At 53.6% G+C, this 20,060-nt stretch overlaps 8 protein-coding genes across 8 annotated transcripts; 2 read left to right on the top strand and 6 right to left on the bottom strand.

The window, feature by feature from the left end:
• Positions 1–1,200: 1,200 nt before the first annotated feature.
• J4E88_010379 (uncharacterized protein) lies at positions 1,201–2,070 on the bottom strand (the record flags this gene model as incomplete). The annotated part of the gene is made up of 1 exon (XM_049403971.1): positions 1,201–2,070. One exon carries the CDS (start codon positions 2,068–2,070, stop codon positions 1,201–1,203), a length of 870 nt encoding a protein of 289 aa, XP_049250343.1.
• A 748-nt stretch (positions 2,071–2,818) lies between these two features.
• J4E88_010378 (uncharacterized protein) lies at positions 2,819–3,825 on the bottom strand (the record flags this gene model as incomplete). Its single annotated transcript, XM_049403970.1, has 3 exons — positions 2,819–3,234; positions 3,284–3,709; positions 3,759–3,825. The coding sequence occupies 3 exons, from the start codon at positions 3,823–3,825 to the stop codon at positions 2,819–2,821; spliced, it is 909 nt and encodes a 302-aa protein (XP_049250342.1).
• A 714-nt stretch (positions 3,826–4,539) lies between these two features.
• On the bottom strand, positions 4,540–5,033 carry J4E88_010377 (uncharacterized protein; the record flags this gene model as incomplete). The annotated part of the gene is made up of 3 exons (XM_049403969.1): positions 4,540–4,734; positions 4,785–4,976; positions 5,031–5,033. The coding sequence occupies 3 exons, from the start codon at positions 5,031–5,033 to the stop codon at positions 4,540–4,542; spliced, it is 390 nt and encodes a 129-aa protein (XP_049250341.1).
• An 867-nt stretch (positions 5,034–5,900) lies between these two features.
• Positions 5,901–7,883, top strand: J4E88_010376 (uncharacterized protein; the record flags this gene model as incomplete). The annotated part of the gene is made up of 4 exons (XM_049403968.1): positions 5,901–6,021; positions 6,085–6,176; positions 6,231–7,058; positions 7,122–7,883. 4 exons carry the CDS (start codon positions 5,901–5,903, stop codon positions 7,881–7,883), a joined length of 1,803 nt encoding a protein of 600 aa, XP_049250340.1.
• Positions 7,884–8,503: 620 nt separating this feature from the next.
• On the bottom strand, positions 8,504–9,873 carry J4E88_010375 (uncharacterized protein; the record flags this gene model as incomplete). Its single annotated transcript, XM_049403967.1, has 3 exons — positions 8,504–9,298; positions 9,347–9,775; positions 9,832–9,873. 3 exons carry the CDS (start codon positions 9,871–9,873, stop codon positions 8,504–8,506), a joined length of 1,266 nt encoding a protein of 421 aa, XP_049250339.1.
• Positions 9,874–10,108: 235 nt separating this feature from the next.
• On the top strand, positions 10,109–11,626 carry J4E88_010374 (uncharacterized protein; the record flags this gene model as incomplete). Its single annotated transcript, XM_049403966.1, has 3 exons — positions 10,109–10,425; positions 10,475–10,541; positions 10,592–11,626. 3 exons carry the CDS (start codon positions 10,109–10,111, stop codon positions 11,624–11,626), a joined length of 1,419 nt encoding a protein of 472 aa, XP_049250338.1.
• A 515-nt stretch (positions 11,627–12,141) lies between these two features.
• On the bottom strand, positions 12,142–13,340 carry J4E88_010373 (uncharacterized protein; the record flags this gene model as incomplete). The annotated part of the gene is made up of 2 exons (XM_049403965.1): positions 12,142–12,167; positions 12,233–13,340. The coding sequence occupies 2 exons, from the start codon at positions 13,338–13,340 to the stop codon at positions 12,142–12,144; spliced, it is 1,134 nt and encodes a 377-aa protein (XP_049250337.1).
• Positions 13,341–13,948: 608 nt separating this feature from the next.
• J4E88_010372 (uncharacterized protein) lies at positions 13,949–19,923 on the bottom strand (the record flags this gene model as incomplete). The annotated part of the gene is made up of 2 exons (XM_049403964.1): positions 13,949–15,777; positions 15,825–19,923. 2 exons carry the CDS (start codon positions 19,921–19,923, stop codon positions 13,949–13,951), a joined length of 5,928 nt encoding a protein of 1,975 aa, XP_049250336.1.
• Between the last annotated feature and the right edge of the window lie 137 nt (positions 19,924–20,060).

The raw sequence follows: 20,060 nt of genomic DNA, 5'->3' as shown, positions 1-20,060 counted from the left end.
GGGGTGGGGAATAAGAAACTTGGTCCGATAGGCTGTAATAAGTACCGCAGGGGTCCCTGCACGCTAGTGGCTACTAGGCCCAATTAGGCCTAGGTCGCCACTGAGACTGTCAAACCCCGAGTAGAAGCGCCTGGGGCACGGTCGCCAGCGGAGCCTTTCGGCGTGGAGACGGCTCTTCCCCGGACTCCACGATGATCGCCGACCCATCTATCTGAAGGCAAACAGCCGTCGCAATCCTTTCATGTGCCGTCGGGTGTCAGCGTCGGTATATGGCCGTTTTTCGGTTGTAGATAGGGCGTAGGACTCACTTGCTTGCATCGTCATGGCGAGATCTCTTCCCGGGTACCCCGCTACGCCACGACTCTTGCCACGACTCTTGGGACTGGGACCGATCGAACATTACCATGTGTCAAGCAGCTGATAGGCTGACGGGCCATTGCATATCCGAAATCGACGGGAGAGTGAGTAAGGGGACGTGTGGGTTTTGCGCAAACGTAAAACGAGTCAACGAATTGCACTGCACGGCCCTTACTAAGCTTTGGAACGCTTGTGGAAGAGCGTCCTCCATTTCATTGGTACGTTCAACTTCTCTCAGAACAAGCCTCATAGGAACAGATGCTATGCACTTTGAAGAATGCGATGACCAAAGTTTTCGACCTTCTCACCGGTCTACAAGTGCTTGTAGAGTCTCGACATGATGTGAAGCTTATCGCCTAATCTCGATTTTCGGAGAGATAGCGTACCAGGGTACCATGTGGTGGAAATGATTGCTCGTAATTGGACGCAAACACGTTAAAGGCTGCCGATCCTGATAGATATCATACATATAGCGGCCCTTAGAGTAAGCGGTGTATACTCGAGGTTTTAACTTTCACTCGACACGCTTCTGTATCAAAGTCACCGCCGCTGCCAGCGCACCGATAATGTTACATCGTTACCCTGACTGAACATGCAACGCACTACGGGCATTGCTCAAACTCTCTGTTCATCTTCAATCTGACTGTTCTGCCCCTATTGAACTTCTGATTCTTCTTCCATCCAGGGTAGAGCATATCGCACCTTCCAACGACGCAACAGTAGCTCACGGAAATCTTCCATGTCAGCAAGGCCTGTTGTAGGAACACAATGGTACATTGCAGCTTGCGGATGCCCGAAGTAGCCGGTCTCCCTGTCTCGCGTTTCGATTTGATCCTTTTCCTTCTACAAGTCAGCCTTGATCGTTATTACTGTCGAGGATGTACGTACACTGCGCCACTCTTCTGCGTCTAGGACAAAGCGAGATGTAATGTCCCACCTTTCAGGCCCCCTAGGCACTTCGTTATAGTCGAGGTTGCTCGATATGACCGTGACACGGACGCCGGAGTCCATCAGTTCGCACACAGTTTGCCGGATGCTCTCCATGATGTTAACGAAGTGAAGCTCTGATTGTTGCACATCAGGGCCGTCCTTGGCGAACGTGGTTTGTATCTCGATCTCGATGTGAAGCTCCTGTCGGCCTTTCAGTCGAGTAAGAGGATAAACCTGAGCCTCTTGTTTAGACACGGCAGCCTGCGCGAACGTGGAGTCGTCACCGAGGCCGTATGCTGGTTTGTAGTAGTCACTCATCTTGTCTTGCCCGTAGCGCGTGTCAGATTCCCAGTGTTCGCATGCCAGTTCTATTTTCAGATGACGAATTTTCTCCCACGGGCGCACAAACACCCTCCAAAACGGTTTGTCACTAGGCACTGTCCCATGCAGCAGAAAAGTGCCCAAAGAGTCAGCTCGCATGCCAGTACACAAACCGACTCTGATTACGAAACGGTTCTTCGACCAATATGTCTCGGACAGTTCGGTAGGTACGACCTCCAAATTTGACAGGTATGACACATCCATTAGTTGGCCACCCGATCCAACAACCGATGGGTCTGTCCGAGAACCAGGCTGTCCAGGAAGAGCAACCTGTATGGTGTCTGGATGAACGCAGACATACTCATAGACAAGGTCACGTATCTCTCGAGGCAGTCGAGTGAGGAAAGGCTCCATGAGGGCTGGCGCTTCTTTAAAGACGATGTGTACCGATGTAGCATCCATTTCCCTAGTGGTGTTACTACTAGTTCCGGGTGGTAGTTTCGCGCCCGGATACTGGGATTAGGAACAACCTCATCGTACCTTTCCAAGTCCTGCACTTCTCTCTTGATGGCGTCTTGCTTTTTCTTTAGCTCTTTCATCTCTTGATTGATCTTCTGCAAATCATCTGAACGAGTTTTCTACACAAGAAGCATACGGGTTTAGCGACTACACAATCCAACGTCTGCATCTTTGTGTGCTTACCAGCTCTGCATGGGCCATGCGAAGGTTAGACCACATTGCATCGGTGTCAGACGTGTCGATAGAGCGGCCATTCTGACCGCTGGGTGACATTACGGCTTCTAGAGGTCTTTGCGATAGTTTGTTGGGTGTTTGAGCGTGTTGGGGAGTAGATGCGGTTGCCTAAGGGTTGCGTGAGGCATTTGAAGCTAAGCCACGCTAGCGCGCATGTTTCATCTCGACATGGGAGGAACGTCCCAGACAAAGGCATCGTGCGGGTCGCAAATCCCGTCTCGTTTTCAGTCTCTTCTTGAACCTTAATTATTCATCCTAGAAAGAGTCGGGTACTTTGAGATTGCCTTTCTGATGACGGTGGATTGCCAGGTTGTTAGATTTGATCACACCTGGAGAAGAATGCTGTATCGAACATCAGCTCAAGCGCATGAAAGCAAAGAGTAAGGAAACGACGATCTTCATTCTGAGACTTCAAAAATTCATGGCTGCTCTTCTTGGGTCACAAGCGCCCCAATGCCTACTCAGTAACGACCGAAATACCATGGTTCTCCACCGCCATCTCCTCGAGCACCTCATCAACCCTCTTCTCAGCAACCAGGACTTCCTTCTTCTCTCCGCCCTCCGCAAGCTCCATCATGGGCTTCGTAAGAGCATGGAACCCCGCTTCTCCATATTCCATTTCCACAAATTTGCCCAGCGCGCTGTACACTAGCTCTCCATGACGCTCCTTATCTGCCATCAACACACCCACAGAACGAGCAACCACATCGGCCGACTGCACGTTGCTATCGCCTAGCGCAGCGATCATGGCACGGGGCACAATCGCTGTGTCGGTCCAGGACGGAGCGACGGCATTGATGCGGATGGGGAGTCTGGGGTGAAGTTGGGGCTGTAGAGCGCGTAGAAGACCGAGAACGCCGTGTTTGGCTGTGGCTTTGGGATGTGTCAGCACTCAATCTTGATATGGGTTGACGAGACGTACTGTAGTCTTCAGCCGGGAGCCGCGCGAAGCTTGAACCCGATGCTGTCATGACGATGCTGCCACCGTTGGGGTTCTTCTTGAGGTAGTGTATGGCCAGCTTCACGGTGTACATTACACCGACTAAGTTGACGTTGATCGTGTTCATCTTCGGCGGTAACAAGTCGCCATTCTCGTCCACATCTTCTTCCAGAAAGCTTGTCGATTTTCCTATCCCTGCGTTTGCAAAGGCATGGTCGATCTTCCCGTACTTCTGTTCTGCTGCTTTGAAGATGTCGAGTTGCTCTTTCCAGGACGTGACGTCGGCTTTCAAGAAGGGGACGGATGATGCTTCGGGCTCGGGAAGGGGAGTGAGGTCGCTAGCAAAGACCTTGCCGCCGTGCTTGATGATCCTTCGGAGTGTCGCAAGTCCTATACCCGATGATGCTCCTGGTGCGCATAAGTAGTCGGTAAAGGATATCCGGTCATGTTATCCTACCAGTGATAACAGCTACCTGATCCTTCAATCCATCAAGTTGGCCATCCGAGATAGTGAAGCTCGTCATTGTGTTGAGTGGGACAGTGTGTTTGTGATGAAATGTCAAAGTACTGAGATTGGAAAGGGCGACTTGAATACAGGTTAACAAACAATGTCTTGGCAGATGCAGGACTGGGTGAATGGGAAAGAGCAGAACAGCTCCTTGAGGGACTTGAGAGGAGGCATATAGGAAGGGGCACATGTACTATAATTAGCGCAGATGGAGAGTCGCCAAAGCAGACGCCTACGCCGCATAGTAGCTCGGGACCACGGCAGACCCCGCATCAACGTACGACTACGCTAATCACCAAGGTGTGCGGTACCTAGGTAACTTGTGTCACTGGGAGGCACAGAAATAACACCAACAGTTATGTCCCCATTGTGACCAGGGTTCCTTTTGGCTAATTTGCTGGCGCCTATTCGTGTCAGGCAGCTAACTTTGGAACTGTGCCCCAAACAGCGGACGTTCTGTTGTGCTCACCTCACAGAGGAGCCTCAGATGCTCAGATTGAACGTACGACCAGACCGGGAGGGTTGCGCTGCTCTTGCGAAGGTCGACACTTGGGTAGGTCATGCTCCAATGCAGCCTTCAAAGAAGCCTGTCCAACTTGACAGTCCGCAGTAGTGCTCTTTCGCTCCCTGTATTGTTGCTTCATAGTCAACGACCGCACATGAATCCGCCATGATTTTTACAAGCGACGCGCGCGCTGACTGCCGTTGCATTTGGGTATATGTCCGCCTCTCAAGCACCACCGCCGCCTCCTCCTCTTCCGCGACCGCGTCCTCGGCCCCTCATTCCTCTGCCTCCACCACGATCGCCCCGGTGGTCTCCTCGTCCATGCATGCCTCCTCCTCGGCCGCCGCGGTTCGCTTGGTCCTTGGCTTGCTGTTCCTTTACAACGTCGACGATCTCGTCCGGCACTCGAAGGTACTTTATCTGGAAATTGGTCAGTAGAGTGCATCGAGAGGGACGAGATGATCGCCTACTGTGCTTCCGCGAACGTAAATCTCTGGTAATCTCATGAACTTGTCACCGTCGGCGCTCGTTTGCACAACCTCTTTCAGGGTAAGGTTCATCCACGTGTCGCAGTTGACGAGCAGTCCGTTTAGGGTTTCGCCGCTCTTCAGTTCGACGAGCATAGGGTGGCCAGTCGCGGCCGTCAGAAGGCCCAATGGCAGCTGTGTCGAGAGTCAGTAAAAAGGCGTGAGCTGCTGGTGAATGAGGTGACGTACCATATTGGCGACCGGGGTGGCTCGCAGATAGGCTGGGTCCTACGTATCAAGTATTGTGGATTCTGACGAGAATGTCGCGACGCAGTTGGAGAGGTTCCTAGGACTGGGTGAGATCGAGGGCGGGATACGTAGTCGGGTTAGTGATGATCTCCCTCATTGCATCGCAGGCCGCGAGAGCTCGGACCACAGTGCCTTGGCGAGCCAGCCCTACGAGATGCGACCGAACACCATCCCTCTACTCCGTATATCCACTCCTCTAAACACGACCAATGTAGTCGACTTACTTCCGAGGCCACCAATAACAGATGGCCGGTCCGAATGGGTTTGCACCCTCTACTCACCGAGACCTCTAACCTGCACGTGCACGTGCACGTGTGGCAGCTGTGCGTAGACTATGCATGTTCTTCAACTGCTTTGATTATCATGATACCAGATACATGTAATACACTCATAGAGCGAATTCGTAAGGCAAGAAATTGGCATGGGCGCAAGTCAGCGGGTGCGCCATGGACGAGAACCGCACCAATGATGCTGCCACATGGCCTCTCAGATCATGGATTTCATCGCATCCTTTACATACATTTACCAAAGTACACACATTCGCATCCTCCCGTATCCCAGTGTTTCATCACACTGCATTATGCATAGTGCTGCCAGCTGAATCGTGAGCCGACGTCTAAGCCACGCTCACGCTGACGGCAGCCACTAGCAGCTCTACACCGAAACGCCCTTCGACTGGTGCCTGATCGAACCTCTGGGAACATCTATCCCATAACCCGCCAAACCTCGCTCTCTTTGCGGGTCGGTGTTCGTGTGCGCTGTTTGCACACTCGCTCTGCTGTTCGACTCGTGTGCTTTTTTGCTTTCAATATGCGTTCCTTCAAGTCCAAAGTGCTGTCAGCCTGCGCCTGGGCGGCACCTGTACTCGCCGGCGTCATACCTCAACACGAGCGTCACGCTGCTCGCGCCGACGGAAATCTTTTGCAGCTAGGTCCGCGCCCCTCTTATACCATTCCACATTCGCCTTCTGCAGGCAGCTGCTAAACATTGCTAGACCTTCAACAGAACTACGCGCAAGCTACCTTCAGTGTCCCCTGCACTGGCTGTCTTGGCCGCGATCACACGGACCAGGATGACGAGTCTTTGGTAAGGCCCACCCTCAGGCACCTAAATACCATGCCACCTGCTCACCATCCTTAGACCTTGAGCTTCACCAGTCATGCCCAGGATCAAGCTTGTGGCTCTTCCAACATTACCCTGAACGGACTTCATCTTCCCCAAGAGTGGAACGGCGACTTCGCATCTGGTTCCGGTTCCTACCAAGGCGTTACCGACCTCACACAGAATGAATGGTTTCTGCAGCACGACTTGGATCTCGAATGGCAGACAGCCTGTCTTCGTGATAACTTGGAAACGGAAGAAGCAGCCCAAGTAGTAACGGTCAACATCAAGGCCATCGACGGCAAGCAAGTCACCAAACCTGCCGGATTTACGATCTCGTTCAAACCGCAGACATCACCGCCTTCTCTACTCAGACTTGAGTCTGTCCCCAACCCCTCGGCCAGCAACAAAGACGTAGCTGAATCCTGGCGCAAACCTCCTCGGTTATTGCGTCTGGCCTTCCACAACGTCACCGAAACTTCAAAAGCAAAAGGCAGAATCCCGTCTCTTAAGGACGACATCCGCGAGTTGAAAGTTCTTCAGAGGGAACTCAAAGAGCTCGAATCCCTTATCGCCGAGAAGAAGAAGCAGATTCATTCAGTTCTAAGGCAAGAAGCGAAGGAACTATCGCATCAATTGGGTGAATGTGACGGCGTCTCGTGCATCGTACAGACTATCGCCCATGAAGCAAAGTGTGCTTGGGAAATCGTATCCTTCCATTTCAAACCCGATCAACGATTGGAAGAGATGAACAGCCCCGAGCAAGTGTTCGCGCAGGCACACGGTCATGCTGCACAGGTGGCACAGATCTCTGGAAGTCACCTGAAAGCCGTTACTTCAACACCCCAGGTATACGAGGCTCAAGCAGTATGTGCCTCCATTCAACACCCCACCAGTTGAAGCAGAGACTCTGATGCTGACCCCAAATAGAACGAACTGCCACCTCGTCCACCTAAGCCATCACCCTACCTTCTCGCCCTCGAGATCACACTGGGTGTTCTCTGCTGCGGCTGCCTAGTCGCCGTCATCCGCCACAAGTGCAGCAGCCTGCGAACAAGGACCGAGCGTGCCGCAGCCCGAGAAGAACGTCTCAACGCCCGCGCCTACCGCCGAGCAGCCCGCCAACACGCATGGCGCAGCTGGTGGCGTGGTAACTGGGCACGGCGCGACAATCAACGTATCGCCGACTACGAAGAGAAACGGGCGCTGATCTCAGAGCAAGAGGGTGTGCTCGAAGACGCGATGCAAGAAGAGATCAGGCAGCTAAGGGATGCTCATGATGTCGTCAGCGACCTTGTCCGAGACGCCGAAGAAGGCAGGGCAATCAACCACACCCCCTGCGATTGTCAACGTCAACGGCCTCGCGCTCCGTACTCGCCCCTCTCCACAGCATCGACATACCCACCAACCTCCCTCCCGGAGATTCCCTCAAGGCCGCTTTCCCGAACAGACAGTCTACCAAGTTACCGTTCAGAGCCCACCGAGCCTCCAAGCTACGAGTCTGATCTTGAGGCCTCGGAGGTCGTAGCGAATGGCTTCAGGCAATACACTACTGCATCTACTACGTCTGAACGGAGTTCGCATTGGACGCCCGATAGTAGTGTTGTTGATGTGAGCCCCAGGCCGAGCGCGGAGACGCTCAGGTATCCTGTCAGCATACTGACGCTTGATGAAGAATCGGATGCAGACTGAGCGCCTGCCGCTTTGTGTCTGAGAAGGCACATCATTCCGTCTTTGGCTACTCATACCCGGTACTTACCACGTAGAGGTTTCGAACCTTCACATCCACATACCTCCTCGTCCGCGCACTTTGGAGATCTCATCTGCTACGCCTGCAGTACGCCCGGCGCGAGCATACGCAGCACAGTCGCTCCAGACTTCTACACTTTTTGTGCTTTCATCGTCGGAATTTTTGCGACTTTTAAACGTATTCTTCGCCCGCGATTCTTCCACGCATGCAGGTTTCCCGTTAGTTTGGAGTACGGAGCTACATTGGGTTGTTCGTACCAGCTTCATTCCTAGCGATGTTGATACATGGCAATGTCCGATCAACGGGTGGTCAGAGGACACCACCCACTAATACCTCGACGTCCTCATGTATAATAATAAGCAGTGAGAAAGCATACACAAGCGCGAGACGCGATTCTTGTAGTTAGGAGTTGTGGTCTGAGACTTGCATTACTAGCAAGCCCATAATACCAATCCATCAAACACATCAAGTCATAATGCTTGCAAAAACGTAAATCATGTTATACAATTGCAATTCTCCGCGTTAAGCGATCTATCTACATAATGTACAAACGCATCACCCTCTACCGATTCCGCAGGTACCAGTTGAACGCCAACTGCCCTGTCTCAATATGGAACGGTGTAGGCACCTCTGCCAACCCTTGTCTCGCAACGGGATGCCTCAGATAGACAGCCGCACAGATATTCTGATTAACCTCCAGATACCGCGGTATAAACGCAAAAGCACTCATATAGTCCCTCGGCCGCCAGGGCGTCGCATACGGCGCCCTCGCATCGCGCCTGTTCCACGCAGACGTGTGCTCGGTTTCTAACCGTAGTTTCTCAAATGCGGACCGCAGACGCGCTTGGTCTTCTTCGGAGATGAGGGGTTCGGCGGCGGAAGCGTCTTTGGGGGAGGAGGGGGTCGTGGCAGCAGCGCGCTCGGCGATTTGCGTCTTGAGGAAGTCGAATTGCGTGTCGAGGGTCGAGATGGTCTCTGGGTTTGCGGTGCGCCAGAGACTTATGGCTTTCTTGACGGATTGGCGGAAGGAGCGGAACTTTTGCTTGTCTTTTGCTTTGACGTCTTCGGCGAGCACGCCGTCGACCTGCTCCATTAGGTCTTGGAGTTGCTTCTTCAGCTCGGTGGGTGTGGGCTCTTCGCGTGTGGATGGAGTGATTACGAAGTCGTCTTGCTTGGGTTGCTTGGGTGTTTGTCCGCCGTTTTGCTCCCGCTCTGCGGCGCGGGCGGCTGCTTTTTCTTTGGCAATGCGACGAGCGGTTGATGAGCGTTCTTTCGGCGCGCCGGTTGCGAACATGACGGAGGAGGGGTCGACTTGGAACATGTCGCCTGGGTTGAGTGCGTAGCCGGGGTAGACCATCTGTTTCAGTCAGTGGTGGTGATGTGCAGTATGCGAAAATTGACGCACCTTCTTGCCATTGACCTTCACCAGGCCGTGGACAACGAATTGCCTCGCCTGTCGGACACTACTCGCGAATAACGAGCGGAAGATGGCTGTGTCCAATCTCCTCTCCAGCGGGTAGTATGCCATCTGCATGTACGGTGTCATTGGCCCTGTCCGGGCTTTGTCCATTGAATCCGCACCCTGTCCTCGACCAGCTGCCTGCTCTGAACCATCGTGTTGGGCGAGATATCTATGGTCCATGGCCACTACGGCTGGCAGGTTCCGCCGGAACATGTGCTTCCACTTCTTCTCCCGTATGTGTTCGCCATGGTATGCTCGTGTCGACGCCTTGGCAGTCCATTTCTGCTGAAAGTATGTTCGAGTGGTGACGTTGGGTGCCTTGAGCTGTGATAGGGCGTATAATGACCACCGCGACCAATTCTGGCGGACATTCTGCAGCGTGTCAGCCTACGGCCATTGCCCGCCTATTCGAGCAATAGCAAGCATACCAGCTTCTTCAGCGAATGGAACCTCGGCTTCTTCCTCGGCATGGTGAAGGCGGATCAGAATTGGTGATATTGTTACAATAGCGGCCCACGCGGCGAACGTAAATCTGGATAGCGGTCCGTGCCCGCCTGCATCGAAAATTCCCCACTAAGAACCATAGCTATCTCTCACCTTTGAGCCTTTTCTCTTCAACACCCGCCAACCTCTTTGTCGCAGCCTCAAATCCGCCTTTTGCAGCTTCTACACACTTACGCGACTCAAGCTGCACACATATTGACCATGGCAGACTCACAGACCACTGCTGCGCCTGCCGCAAACCCCGCTGAAGTCTCCAAGACTCAGAACACCGTCGACGCCAACACGACTGAGTCAAAGACTGAGTCTACCCCCTCCAAGTCCGAGGACAAGGCCGCCAAGGCCGACGGCGAGGAGAAGTGGGAAATCAACGGCAAGTCCGACAGCAAGAACGACCGTCGCAACGATCGCGAAGACCGCGGTGACCGTCGCAATGACCGTCGCGATGGCGGTCGCGGAGGTCGAGGCGGCCGTGGTGGCCGCGGAGGAGGTCGCGGCGGATTTAGCAACCACAACAAGAAGTACGCTCACATCTTGAAGTTTGCCTTTCTTAGTACTGACTTTGCGCAGGACCAACAACATTGACACATTCGACAATCTCCCAGACTCCGACGACCCGAACGAGATCCGCCAACAGGTATGACTCGCACTCTCAGAACCATGGCCCTCATTACTAACAGACCCAAGGTCGAGTTTTACTTCTCTACCCAGAATTTGGCCACCGATGAGCACATGTTCGTGTCTCTTGAGGGCCCCAAGAATACCCCCGTTTCTATTCACCACGTCTGCACCTTCAAGCGCATGCGTCGCTTCAAGCCATACAGCGCCGTTGTAGCAGCACTTCGCGAGAGCAAGGACCTCGAGGTCGTCGATGATGGCGAGTACAGCAAGGCTGGCAGCGAAGCTGTCAAGCGCAAGGAGCCCATTTCCGTTCCCACCAAGGAGGGTGACGACAAGAACCCGCCTACCACAGAGGAGCTCTTCTACCGCCTGAAGCACAACTCCTCCAACAACATGGACAGGAGCGCCTACGTCAAGGGCTTCGGTAACGAGGAGGATGCCGGCCAGATCGCCTTGGAGAAGTTCTTCCGCCCCTACGGCGCAGTCATGATCCGCAAGCGTCGCGAAGATGACGGCGCCTGGAAGGGCAGCGTCTTTGTCGAGTTCGATTCCGAGGACTCCCGCAAGCAGTTCCTCGAACTTGACCCCGCTCCCAAGTACAACGGCAACGAGCTCACCATCATGGGCAAGAAGGAGTACATTGAGATGAAGTGCAAGGAGAAGGGTATCAAGCCCGACTGGGAGTTGACCGAACAGGAGAAGCACGAGCAGCGTAAGAGGCTCCGCGGCACCAACGGAGATGGCGGCCGAGGCCGAGGCCGTGGAGGAGGTCGTGGTCAGCGCGGTGGACGTGGTAACGACCGTCGCGACAACCGCCGTGACGGCAACCGTAACCGTTCTCGTTCTCCCCGTGGACGTCGCGACCGCAGCGGCTCCGTCGACAGCAACGACTGGAACAAGCGTCGCGATCGCTTCAGAGACGGCAAGGACGACCGCTCCAGCCGCAAGGAGGAGAAGAAGGAGATTGAGCGCGACGCTCACGGCGTTCCCGTCATCAAGGACTCTAGCAACGACAACGCCTCCAACAAGCGCAAGGCCGACGACGGTGAGCGCACCGAGAGCCCCAAGAAGAACAAGCTTGAGATCAAGCAGGACGAGTAGGGACCTGTCCTCTCGTTTCTCATGCTTTCAGGACATTTTCGTCGCTCACCCGAGTTGACTTAACTACACACCTTACGGAATGTTATTGCATACTATGGCGTTGAAGGATTACCACATTTCTACGGTCATCGCTATGATACCTATTCATGTTCCGGGCTTTTATTGGGGTTTCGGGCAAAAGTTTCTCTTCTCTCTGTCTCATGGATGGATAAATGCATCCGCCTGTATATGGTATTCCTGCATACAGCGTCTTTACTGCGCATACATGTAGCTTCACGACGCATGAGTTCGGTAGCATGAACGATGAATGGAGATACTATCATTGAAACGAGTCTCATGCTTGATATCTGTCAGATCGAGAACTATGTCCACCGACTAATAAGATGACCAGCCTCAGTGCCATACTGGATCCCTCTAACAGAAACAACTTTCACGCCAAACCCATGATCTTCCCCCCTCCCCCGGGCAACTTGACCCTCAAAACCGCCCCCGGAAAAACCCTCCCATCAACCCCCTCATTCCAATTCGGTTGCCTTGGCAACTGATTAATATTCATATACAAATACCCATCCTCGCCCACACTCGCTCCATCTGGCCAAATAATACGCGGATCCCTCACAAAAGGCTCCGTCCTCTTCGTCTGTGGATCATACACGTAAATCGCATTGTGCTCAGGCATACACTGGTACACCAAACCGTTACTATCGCCCTCGAAGCCATTCGCATTACCGCCGCGCTGACCAAGGTTGGTCACGTTGTTTGCGGCTGTGAGTTCGGCGAGGGGGTCCGAGGGGGGAGTTAGGAGGTTAGCCGTGGGGATCGAATACAAGTAGTCCGACGTGAGCGGACTGTAATATATCGTCTCCCCATCCGGAGATATCTGTATCCCATCCAACCCCTCCCTCAGCGTCTGAATCGGCTGTCCGATCGTGCGTTGATAGAACGGAACGCCTTGGTAGGACGGGACGTCGCGGTCCACACGTAAAGTGGAGGGATGCTGGGTTAGTCGCCGCCAACTCTCGCCCGTACCTAGGTCCAAGACGATGAAGCCGGGCCGGCCCTCGTCGCTGCTGTCGACGATGTATGCGACGCCGCCCCCGGAAGAGGTGGTGGTGGGGCGCAGGTCGAACCGGATGTCGTTCATGTAGGAGTCGGGGAAGTGGACGGAGGCGGGGAAGGTGTAGGTTGCGTAGACGGTGTCGTTAGTTAGACTAATCCCGAGGATCTTGGGTCCGCCGGGTTGAGCGTAGGGCATACTGGGTGCGCCGCTGCTGTCGGTGATAGTAGGTCGACCGGTGTCTACAACCCAAAGCGTTTCTGGTCTGCGTGCATTTTCAGGCGTGATGTAGAGGGCTTGAACGCTGATTAGACCTGTGCGGTTGTTGCTGCCGAATGGGATTCCGTTCCAGCTTGTGTTTAGTTGGGAGACGGGCAGGTTGAGAGATGCGGATGGATAGGGGACTTCGGCTGTTTTGTTGACGACTTCGCCGAGCGTGTAGGCGTAGGAGCCGCGGGTGTAGGTTGCGAAGAAACGGCCTGTCGAGGAAATGGCGAGGCCGATGGGCCATTGCGTGTAGTAGTAGTGGTATTCCTCTATTTCGGGACCATAGGTTCCGGGGTCTGTTTGCAGGATCGTGGTGCTGCTGTTTTGGAAGGTGATTTGTGCTGCGGCACTTGCAGTCAGGGCAATGGCTGATAGCAGTGAGGACCGCATTCTGATTGTAAGGTCACGCGGGTGGCCTGTGTTGTCGTGTCGTTGGGTGGGCCTGAGCTGTCCTTAAGAAGCATTGCAGCTTCCTCCCGCTTCTGCATCGTGATGTCAGTCGTCAACAAACGTCATACACTTACACGTTCCTTACGTGCATGTTGTGTGGTACATGCTACCAGCAACGGCAGTTAGCTTCCATGACGTTGAGCATTTCCGGGTTTAAGCTTCCCTGGTCGTACCTGCATGAAGCGGCTCTGTCGATCACGTTGATCTCGCGGCGTACCATCACCAGAACCAAGAGATCGCAAACGACTCGTAATCTATGTATTCTTCTCTAACCGTCTTGTTCAAAAGGGAAGTCATAGAAAGTATCGACAAGATGATGCAGATTTTGACATCGTACTACTGTACAAAGCAACCAAGCTTCGCGCCCACAAACGCCTTCTGGAGACACCCAGACCTTAGTGGCAATGCTTTAGATCCAAAAGAAGAACAGAGAGGTGCTGAGCTGACAAGTTGACACAGCTTGCCGAATCAGACCTGAAGAACAAAATACACATCAGCAAGTGCTGAGCCTGGAAACCTTGAATGAAGATGTGGGACGGAGAATCACTCTACCGTCCACCTTTGCTGACTCTCCTTTGGGATGGACTACCCACAAAGCTACCTCGTGGACTCCGACTGATGGCCGGCATGAGTGGCACCTTCTCCATGCCCAGCTTTGTTTCGAAGATGCGCCCAACGAGCGCCTGTACGCTTCTCTGCACATCGGGTGCCATCTCCGTGCCGAGAAGCCCAACAACAAGCGGCGCAAAAAGGTCCACGTTCTTCTCAAAATCCGTAGTGGGCAGGCCAGTGTATCCATCCAATACGGTCACGACGACAGGACGCCACGTAACAATGTTGCGTTGTTGGGTCTCTTCGTCGAGATCGACGTATGAGGCAATAATGTCTTCGCACAGTGGGATCAGGGCAGCTTCGGTATCGGCGCGTGATGCGGCGCGGTCGTTGGAAGTGTCGTGGTACATTCGGAATAGGATGCTGACGTACACCGACGCAGATCCGCTTTCCTGCTTCAACAAGTTTGGTGGTTGCTTCATGAAGCCCTCCCTGAATAGGCGTGACCTCAAGTCACGGTTGGCATTGAAGCGCTTGGCGAAGTGGTATGACTTCTTGAGTACAGCCATGAGGCGGAGCAGTTCGCCAGACGGGATCTTCTCGTACACTGCTTCGTTTGTGAAGAGCTCTTGAACCGTCTCGATCATGAGGAGTTGTAGAACACACTTGGTGATGATCTGGTTGAAGAAACGACGGCGAGCAGCAGTTACGACAACAGGTGGTTGCTGGAGATCCTGGTTCTCGGGACGGTAGTCCTCTAGCTCTTGTGTCTGACGCTTGGGTAGCGGGGAAGGCATACGTTGCTCAACCCCGCCACTAATGCTAGCGGAGTCCGAGGTCACCAGCGACGGTCGCCTTGCGCCAGAAAGACCGTTGATACCGAGCGCATTGTCCAACTTTGGTTCCTCAGCAGGTGTTTGAAGCGACAATTCGCCGGGAGGCCCTTCTCCTGTGGGTGTCGTCAAGTCTGATGTGTTGCCAGTACCGTTCGCCGAAGTGCTTTGTGCTGAAGAGCCGCTCGTCGCAGCAGAGAACAGCGCTGTTGCTTCGGTCCTTTGGAACAGATCGACGAATGCCTTGACAATCTGACTCCAGTGATCCGCCTGAAATTTCTGAACGTTCTGCAGAATCAACTGCTGTAGACAGTTGCTACCGATGCGCGCTAACGTATCGTTCTCCTGACATATGCAGAGGGCGAGGAGATCTAGGAATCGGTCGAGCATATACTCTAGCGAATCAAAGAAGTGGGTGAAGAGTTTAATCATGTTGCGCAGAGCCTGTATCATCGTTGTCGATAGCCAAACGGAAAGCTCTTCGTGGTTCAAAACCTTTGTCATCTCGGACTTTGACTTCAAAACCATGAAGATGGGATACAGAAGCTGTCGCCAAAGCATGTCCCAGAAATCCCTTGGGAAGTCGCCTCCATAGCTGATCAGGGTATCAAAGAGATAGCTCAAGGCTCTTGATCGAACCTCCAGATCCTCCCCAGTCATGAGAACGTCGTGGAAGGCGAATAGGACTGGGAACCAGAATTGCTCTTCTTGGGTTTGTCGACTGGGCTGCTTCGGTATCGAAGAACCCTTTTCGGAATCCTTTAGGTACCCAGCACGGGCGGATAGAGAGCACTCGGGCGTCCGTAACATCTTGGGTACAGATGACTTGAGCAGTTCTATTGCTTGTAGCGACTTCTTTTGGAACTTGAAATTCTTCGAGAATTCAGTCAGACAGACAATGAGATCTGCAAATGCGCCTTGGGAAATGACTACACCGAAACGGGTATTGTACACTTGGGTGACGTTCTCAAACGCAAGGTTCACGATGCCCTCTGCTGCTTATTAGTAATTGTACAAGTGAACTTCAGGAAAGGCATACCATAGGGCTCTCTGGCGGCCACGGTGAAAACACCAAACATGGTTTTCCAACCAGACCGAATGTTCTCGCCGCGCGCTTGGATCATCTGAATCAAGCAGCGTAGCACCATGTCCTTGACCGAGACAACGTTGGCGTTGTTGATAATGTGCTCGAAGGGTTTGAGGAAGTCCTTCTGGAACTTGAAACCGGGCAGTTCCTCAATCTCCATAAACTTCATGGAGAGTTGCCGTAATGAGTTGAGAGCGAAAAATACGACGTTAGTGTTGGTGTGACATCCGACCTCGTTGAAGTGAGCGCCAAGCACCTGCCAGATGTTGGTCCACTCAAAGCGCACACGCGTCATGTTGTAGCCACTGATTTCCACGAGCTTCTGCAGACTGTAGGTACGCGGAGACTCGCTCTGCCCAGAAGACTGGATCTCTTGCCAGCTGACCTGAACAAGGGCTTTGACAAAGTCGACAATAGCTTCACCAGAGAGGTTCGCACTGTTGGTGAAGATGCGGTCTACTCCTCGAACAATATCAGTGGATCGGCTTTCCTCGGCTACTTCGGATTGGAAGCTCATGGTGCTGGATTGTGATGTTGGCCTTCGACGGTTGGCTGGAACATTAAGATTCTTACGCGACTGCGTGGTGCCTGAACTGGACTTGAGCACATCCGGTACGGCGCGCTCATCGATACCAGCTGAGATGAGTTGGAAACGATCCAACTGAGAAACACATGTGAGGACCTCGCGCCAGGATTCACGTAGAAGATTTCCTTCCGTCTGTGCAATCTCGATCAGGGCTTTCAATGCCTCCATGTTCCGAGCCTTCATCTCGCTCACGTTGTAAAGGTTTGTGAAGCGCGAGAGGAAAGCTACGAAAGCCTGTCGCGAGCTGTCTAGGTCAAACAAGCACGATATTCGAATTGCTAGTTTGATGCCCTCGATACACAGGCGAACAATCTCAATGTTGTGATCTTGAGCTTGGCCAGAGAGAGCAGTCAAAATTGGCATCCAGCTGACTTCGAACATGGGTCCGACGTGCTTGGATGAGGATGCAGGGATGAACTTGGAAACTGGAAGAGCTGTTGCCGTTCTTCGTTGAGCTCGGAGAAGCTGTTTGTACAATTGCTCGGTCTTGTTAGCCATCGCTTCCGACGCTTGTACGATTGCTTCTCGCTGTAGGTCGCGAGCACCACCCGTGAGTACCTGTCCTATACTAGACAGCCCTCCTGTGGGTTGTTGATTGAGCAGACCCTTGTCTGCAGCGGCTTCTTGCTCTGTGTTTAACACGATCTCATTCTGTGAGATCTCATCGTATATACCTTGTAGGTACTCATCCGGCAGATCGGCGTTGTCGTTGATGCCGCGGTTGTTCTTGATGAAGTCTTGTGGTGTCATACGTGGACCCTTCATCTTTTTGCTATGTTGATCGACGTTCAACATGATGACGGAATATGACAGAACGTATGCAGTGTCGGCGTTGGCGTATGCGTTGGGATTGCCGGTGATGTATCGTTCAGCAAACTTGAGCATGAAACGATCGATCTTCTGCGCCTCACCAGGCAGTCGAAAGCTTTGGAGGAAGCGCCGCAGGGCATCCGTAAAGCGAGTCTTGGTAAAGTCCATCAAATCCACGAATGCATGCATGATAGCAATGTTCTCGGGATCTCCCTCACCGAGGAACTCTCCCAGTGCCGTCTTGTCGATCTGATCATTGTCGAGAAAGAAACGAGCGATGTCCTCAGGTTTATTTGAGGGGATGAAGCCTTCTGCGATCAATGTCTTGAGTCCACGTTTCGGCTTGTAGTTAAACTGACGCAACGCGCTTGTGAGGGCCGTTTTCCTCTGCTTTGCCTTCTCGAGCTGACTGTAATCGTCCTCGGCAAGCGGCGTGACGGTTCCAGAATCTGCTCCAACCATTGGTGACTCTGAAGCAAGCCTAGTATCGGTTGATACGCGAAGATTGTCGAGCGACGGTCGTAGGTCAGGGTGGTTCGGTTTGGTGTTGTCAGGCAGGGCTTGCTGAGCCCAGTTGACGAGAGATCGGAGGATCTCGACCAGAGCCTCGAGAGACTCCTGCTTCATTGCATATTCTTGAGGGTAGCCATGTTCCGTGTCGTGTGATGAGTTCATGGAGACGGTCGTCAGTGATGGTGGTAATGTGCCTCGGCTCTGCCAATCCATCTGTCTTGATTGCTTCTCTCGTTGGTCCTGGTACGCTTGCTGCTGCACAGGTGTGATGGTGACGGGGTTGCTGGAGATCTTGGACAAGTGTTCGACGACGCGCTGGAACATGTTGTCAAGTGCGGTGCGATCGCAATCATAGTTGAGATAGATCTCTACTAGTGCTCGGGGGTCTGCAGCCAGCCTTCCGAATATTGTCAAAATATATTGCTTCTGGAATGCAGGAGCACTCCGCTTGTCTAGAGTTGCGAGGTAGATTTCCTTTAGGAACACCTCGACTTCCTTCTTGAGTGATATGCGCAGGTATTTAAGCATCTGCCAGAAAATCTCGCAGGCAACTTCGAAGACGTGCTTCACGGAACTTGCACCGTTCCGGCTCAGGCTCAAACAAAGATACTGTTTGACTGCCTGTATGAAGCTCGTTGGCTCGTCGCTGCCACTGCGGATAGTGGCATATGGCGACACGAATACAGCAATATTATTGAAAAGTATAGTGTGAATCATGTGCAGGGAGAGAAGCTTTGAGCGCATGCCTTGGGACTTCACATCGTGGGCATGGTCCACTGACAGACCTTTTGTGCTCAGACGGCACATGGCTCTGAAGACGAGGTACGCGTCCTTGACGAATATCTCATCTTCTTCCTCTTCTTCGGTGTTGACATGAGGCGAACCCTCTTGACCGGACACATGTCGTGACCCAGCTTTGCCTTTGATGCGAGTCACCAGCGTTGGCGCATTATCGTGTATACGGTCGTCGTTGAAGCTCATGTTGTTTTCGAAGCTTTGCAGCGTGATCTTGGGTCCAGTGTGTCGGTCGACTGCCTTGTCGCTCGGTTCGGCGTTTTCGGCATCGTGCTCGTCCTCTGCATCGTCGCCGTTGGCCTCGGAACCGGTGATGTCTTCTGCGCTGCCCTCCTCGGGCTGTACACTCTCACTCGATTGCCCCTTGTCGTTCAAAGATGAGCGCGACAGGTTCATGCGAGCTTCCTTGATAGAAAGTCTCGTCTTGACCCTTTCGAAGACTGTGCCAACCATTTGTGTCAGTGCACCCTGTGCTACTTGTTGGTTCGCGCTTGACTTGGAAAGGAGGAAGATGTTGTACGTGAGTCGCACAGCCTTCAACAATCCTGCTCCGTGTACAACGATCTTGTCGTTCAAGATGGCTGCCAGCAGCGACTTGACGATTTGGAGTTGGACTTCGGGCGCAGTGGCCTCGCCTTGGAAGCAATCGCATATCGTGTCTATGGCTCGTTCGATCAGAGGCGGGGCCTCGCTGTTGTCGGCTCGCGGCTCGGCCGGCACGGAGAAGTAGGAGTAGCTGATGAGCTTGCCGATGCAGTCGAGCGCGGTGATGGACACGGGGACGTTGGGCGCCTCGGAGGCAAGTTGGAGGGGTTCAAAGAGGACCTCGGGGTTGATGCGCGCCGGGTCGCCCTCGTTCTTGATTGCCGACAAGGCGGCATTGGTGCTGTCGCCCAGTTTCTTGTTCTTCCTGGCATCTTTGGAAGCTGCGATTGTCTCGAGCGCGGTGACGACGAAGACGAGGGAGCTTTTTGTGGATGGTCGCGTGGCCGTAGTGGCTGCTGTGGACTGCGAGTCGGTTCGCGGGCGGTTCTCGATAGGCAGGCGGTGATCGAAGATCTGCTCGGATGATCGCGGCGCGTCTCCTCCGTTGGGGACGTGGAGGACTGGTGTTCCGGGCGCAGGTGTCGCTGTTTCCGCCTCTTCCCGTGGAGCTTCGGGCGCTGGGGACGACGTATCCTCGGCGTGCTCTGATGCCTGCTCTGACGCCTGCTCCGACTCGGCGTCTGAGGAGTCGCTCTCGTCCTCTTCTTCCTCTCTTGTGTCTGCGGCAGGTGCATCTTGCTCCTCCATGTCGGGCTTCTCCATGTCCTCTCGGGGCGCTGGCGGGGGTTCGGTGTCGGCCATAGTTGTTCACGTCCGGGATGTTTGTAGGAATGTCACTTCCTCAGCAACCATGGCGGAGAAGGAGCGATTGCAAAAAGTGAGGGCGCGGCAGTGGTGACTCGGACTGGCGCAGTGCAGTGCAGAGCAGCGGACAGCGG

This window comes from Alternaria novae-zelandiae (genome assembly GCF_023758075.1).
Source record: "Alternaria novae-zelandiae strain BMP 2774 chromosome Unknown scaffold_32, whole genome shotgun sequence".
In the NCBI taxonomy this organism is placed as follows: domain Eukaryota; kingdom Fungi; phylum Ascomycota; class Dothideomycetes; order Pleosporales; family Pleosporaceae; genus Alternaria; species Alternaria novae-zelandiae.
This window is presented reverse-complemented; position numbering and strand designations above follow the sequence as displayed.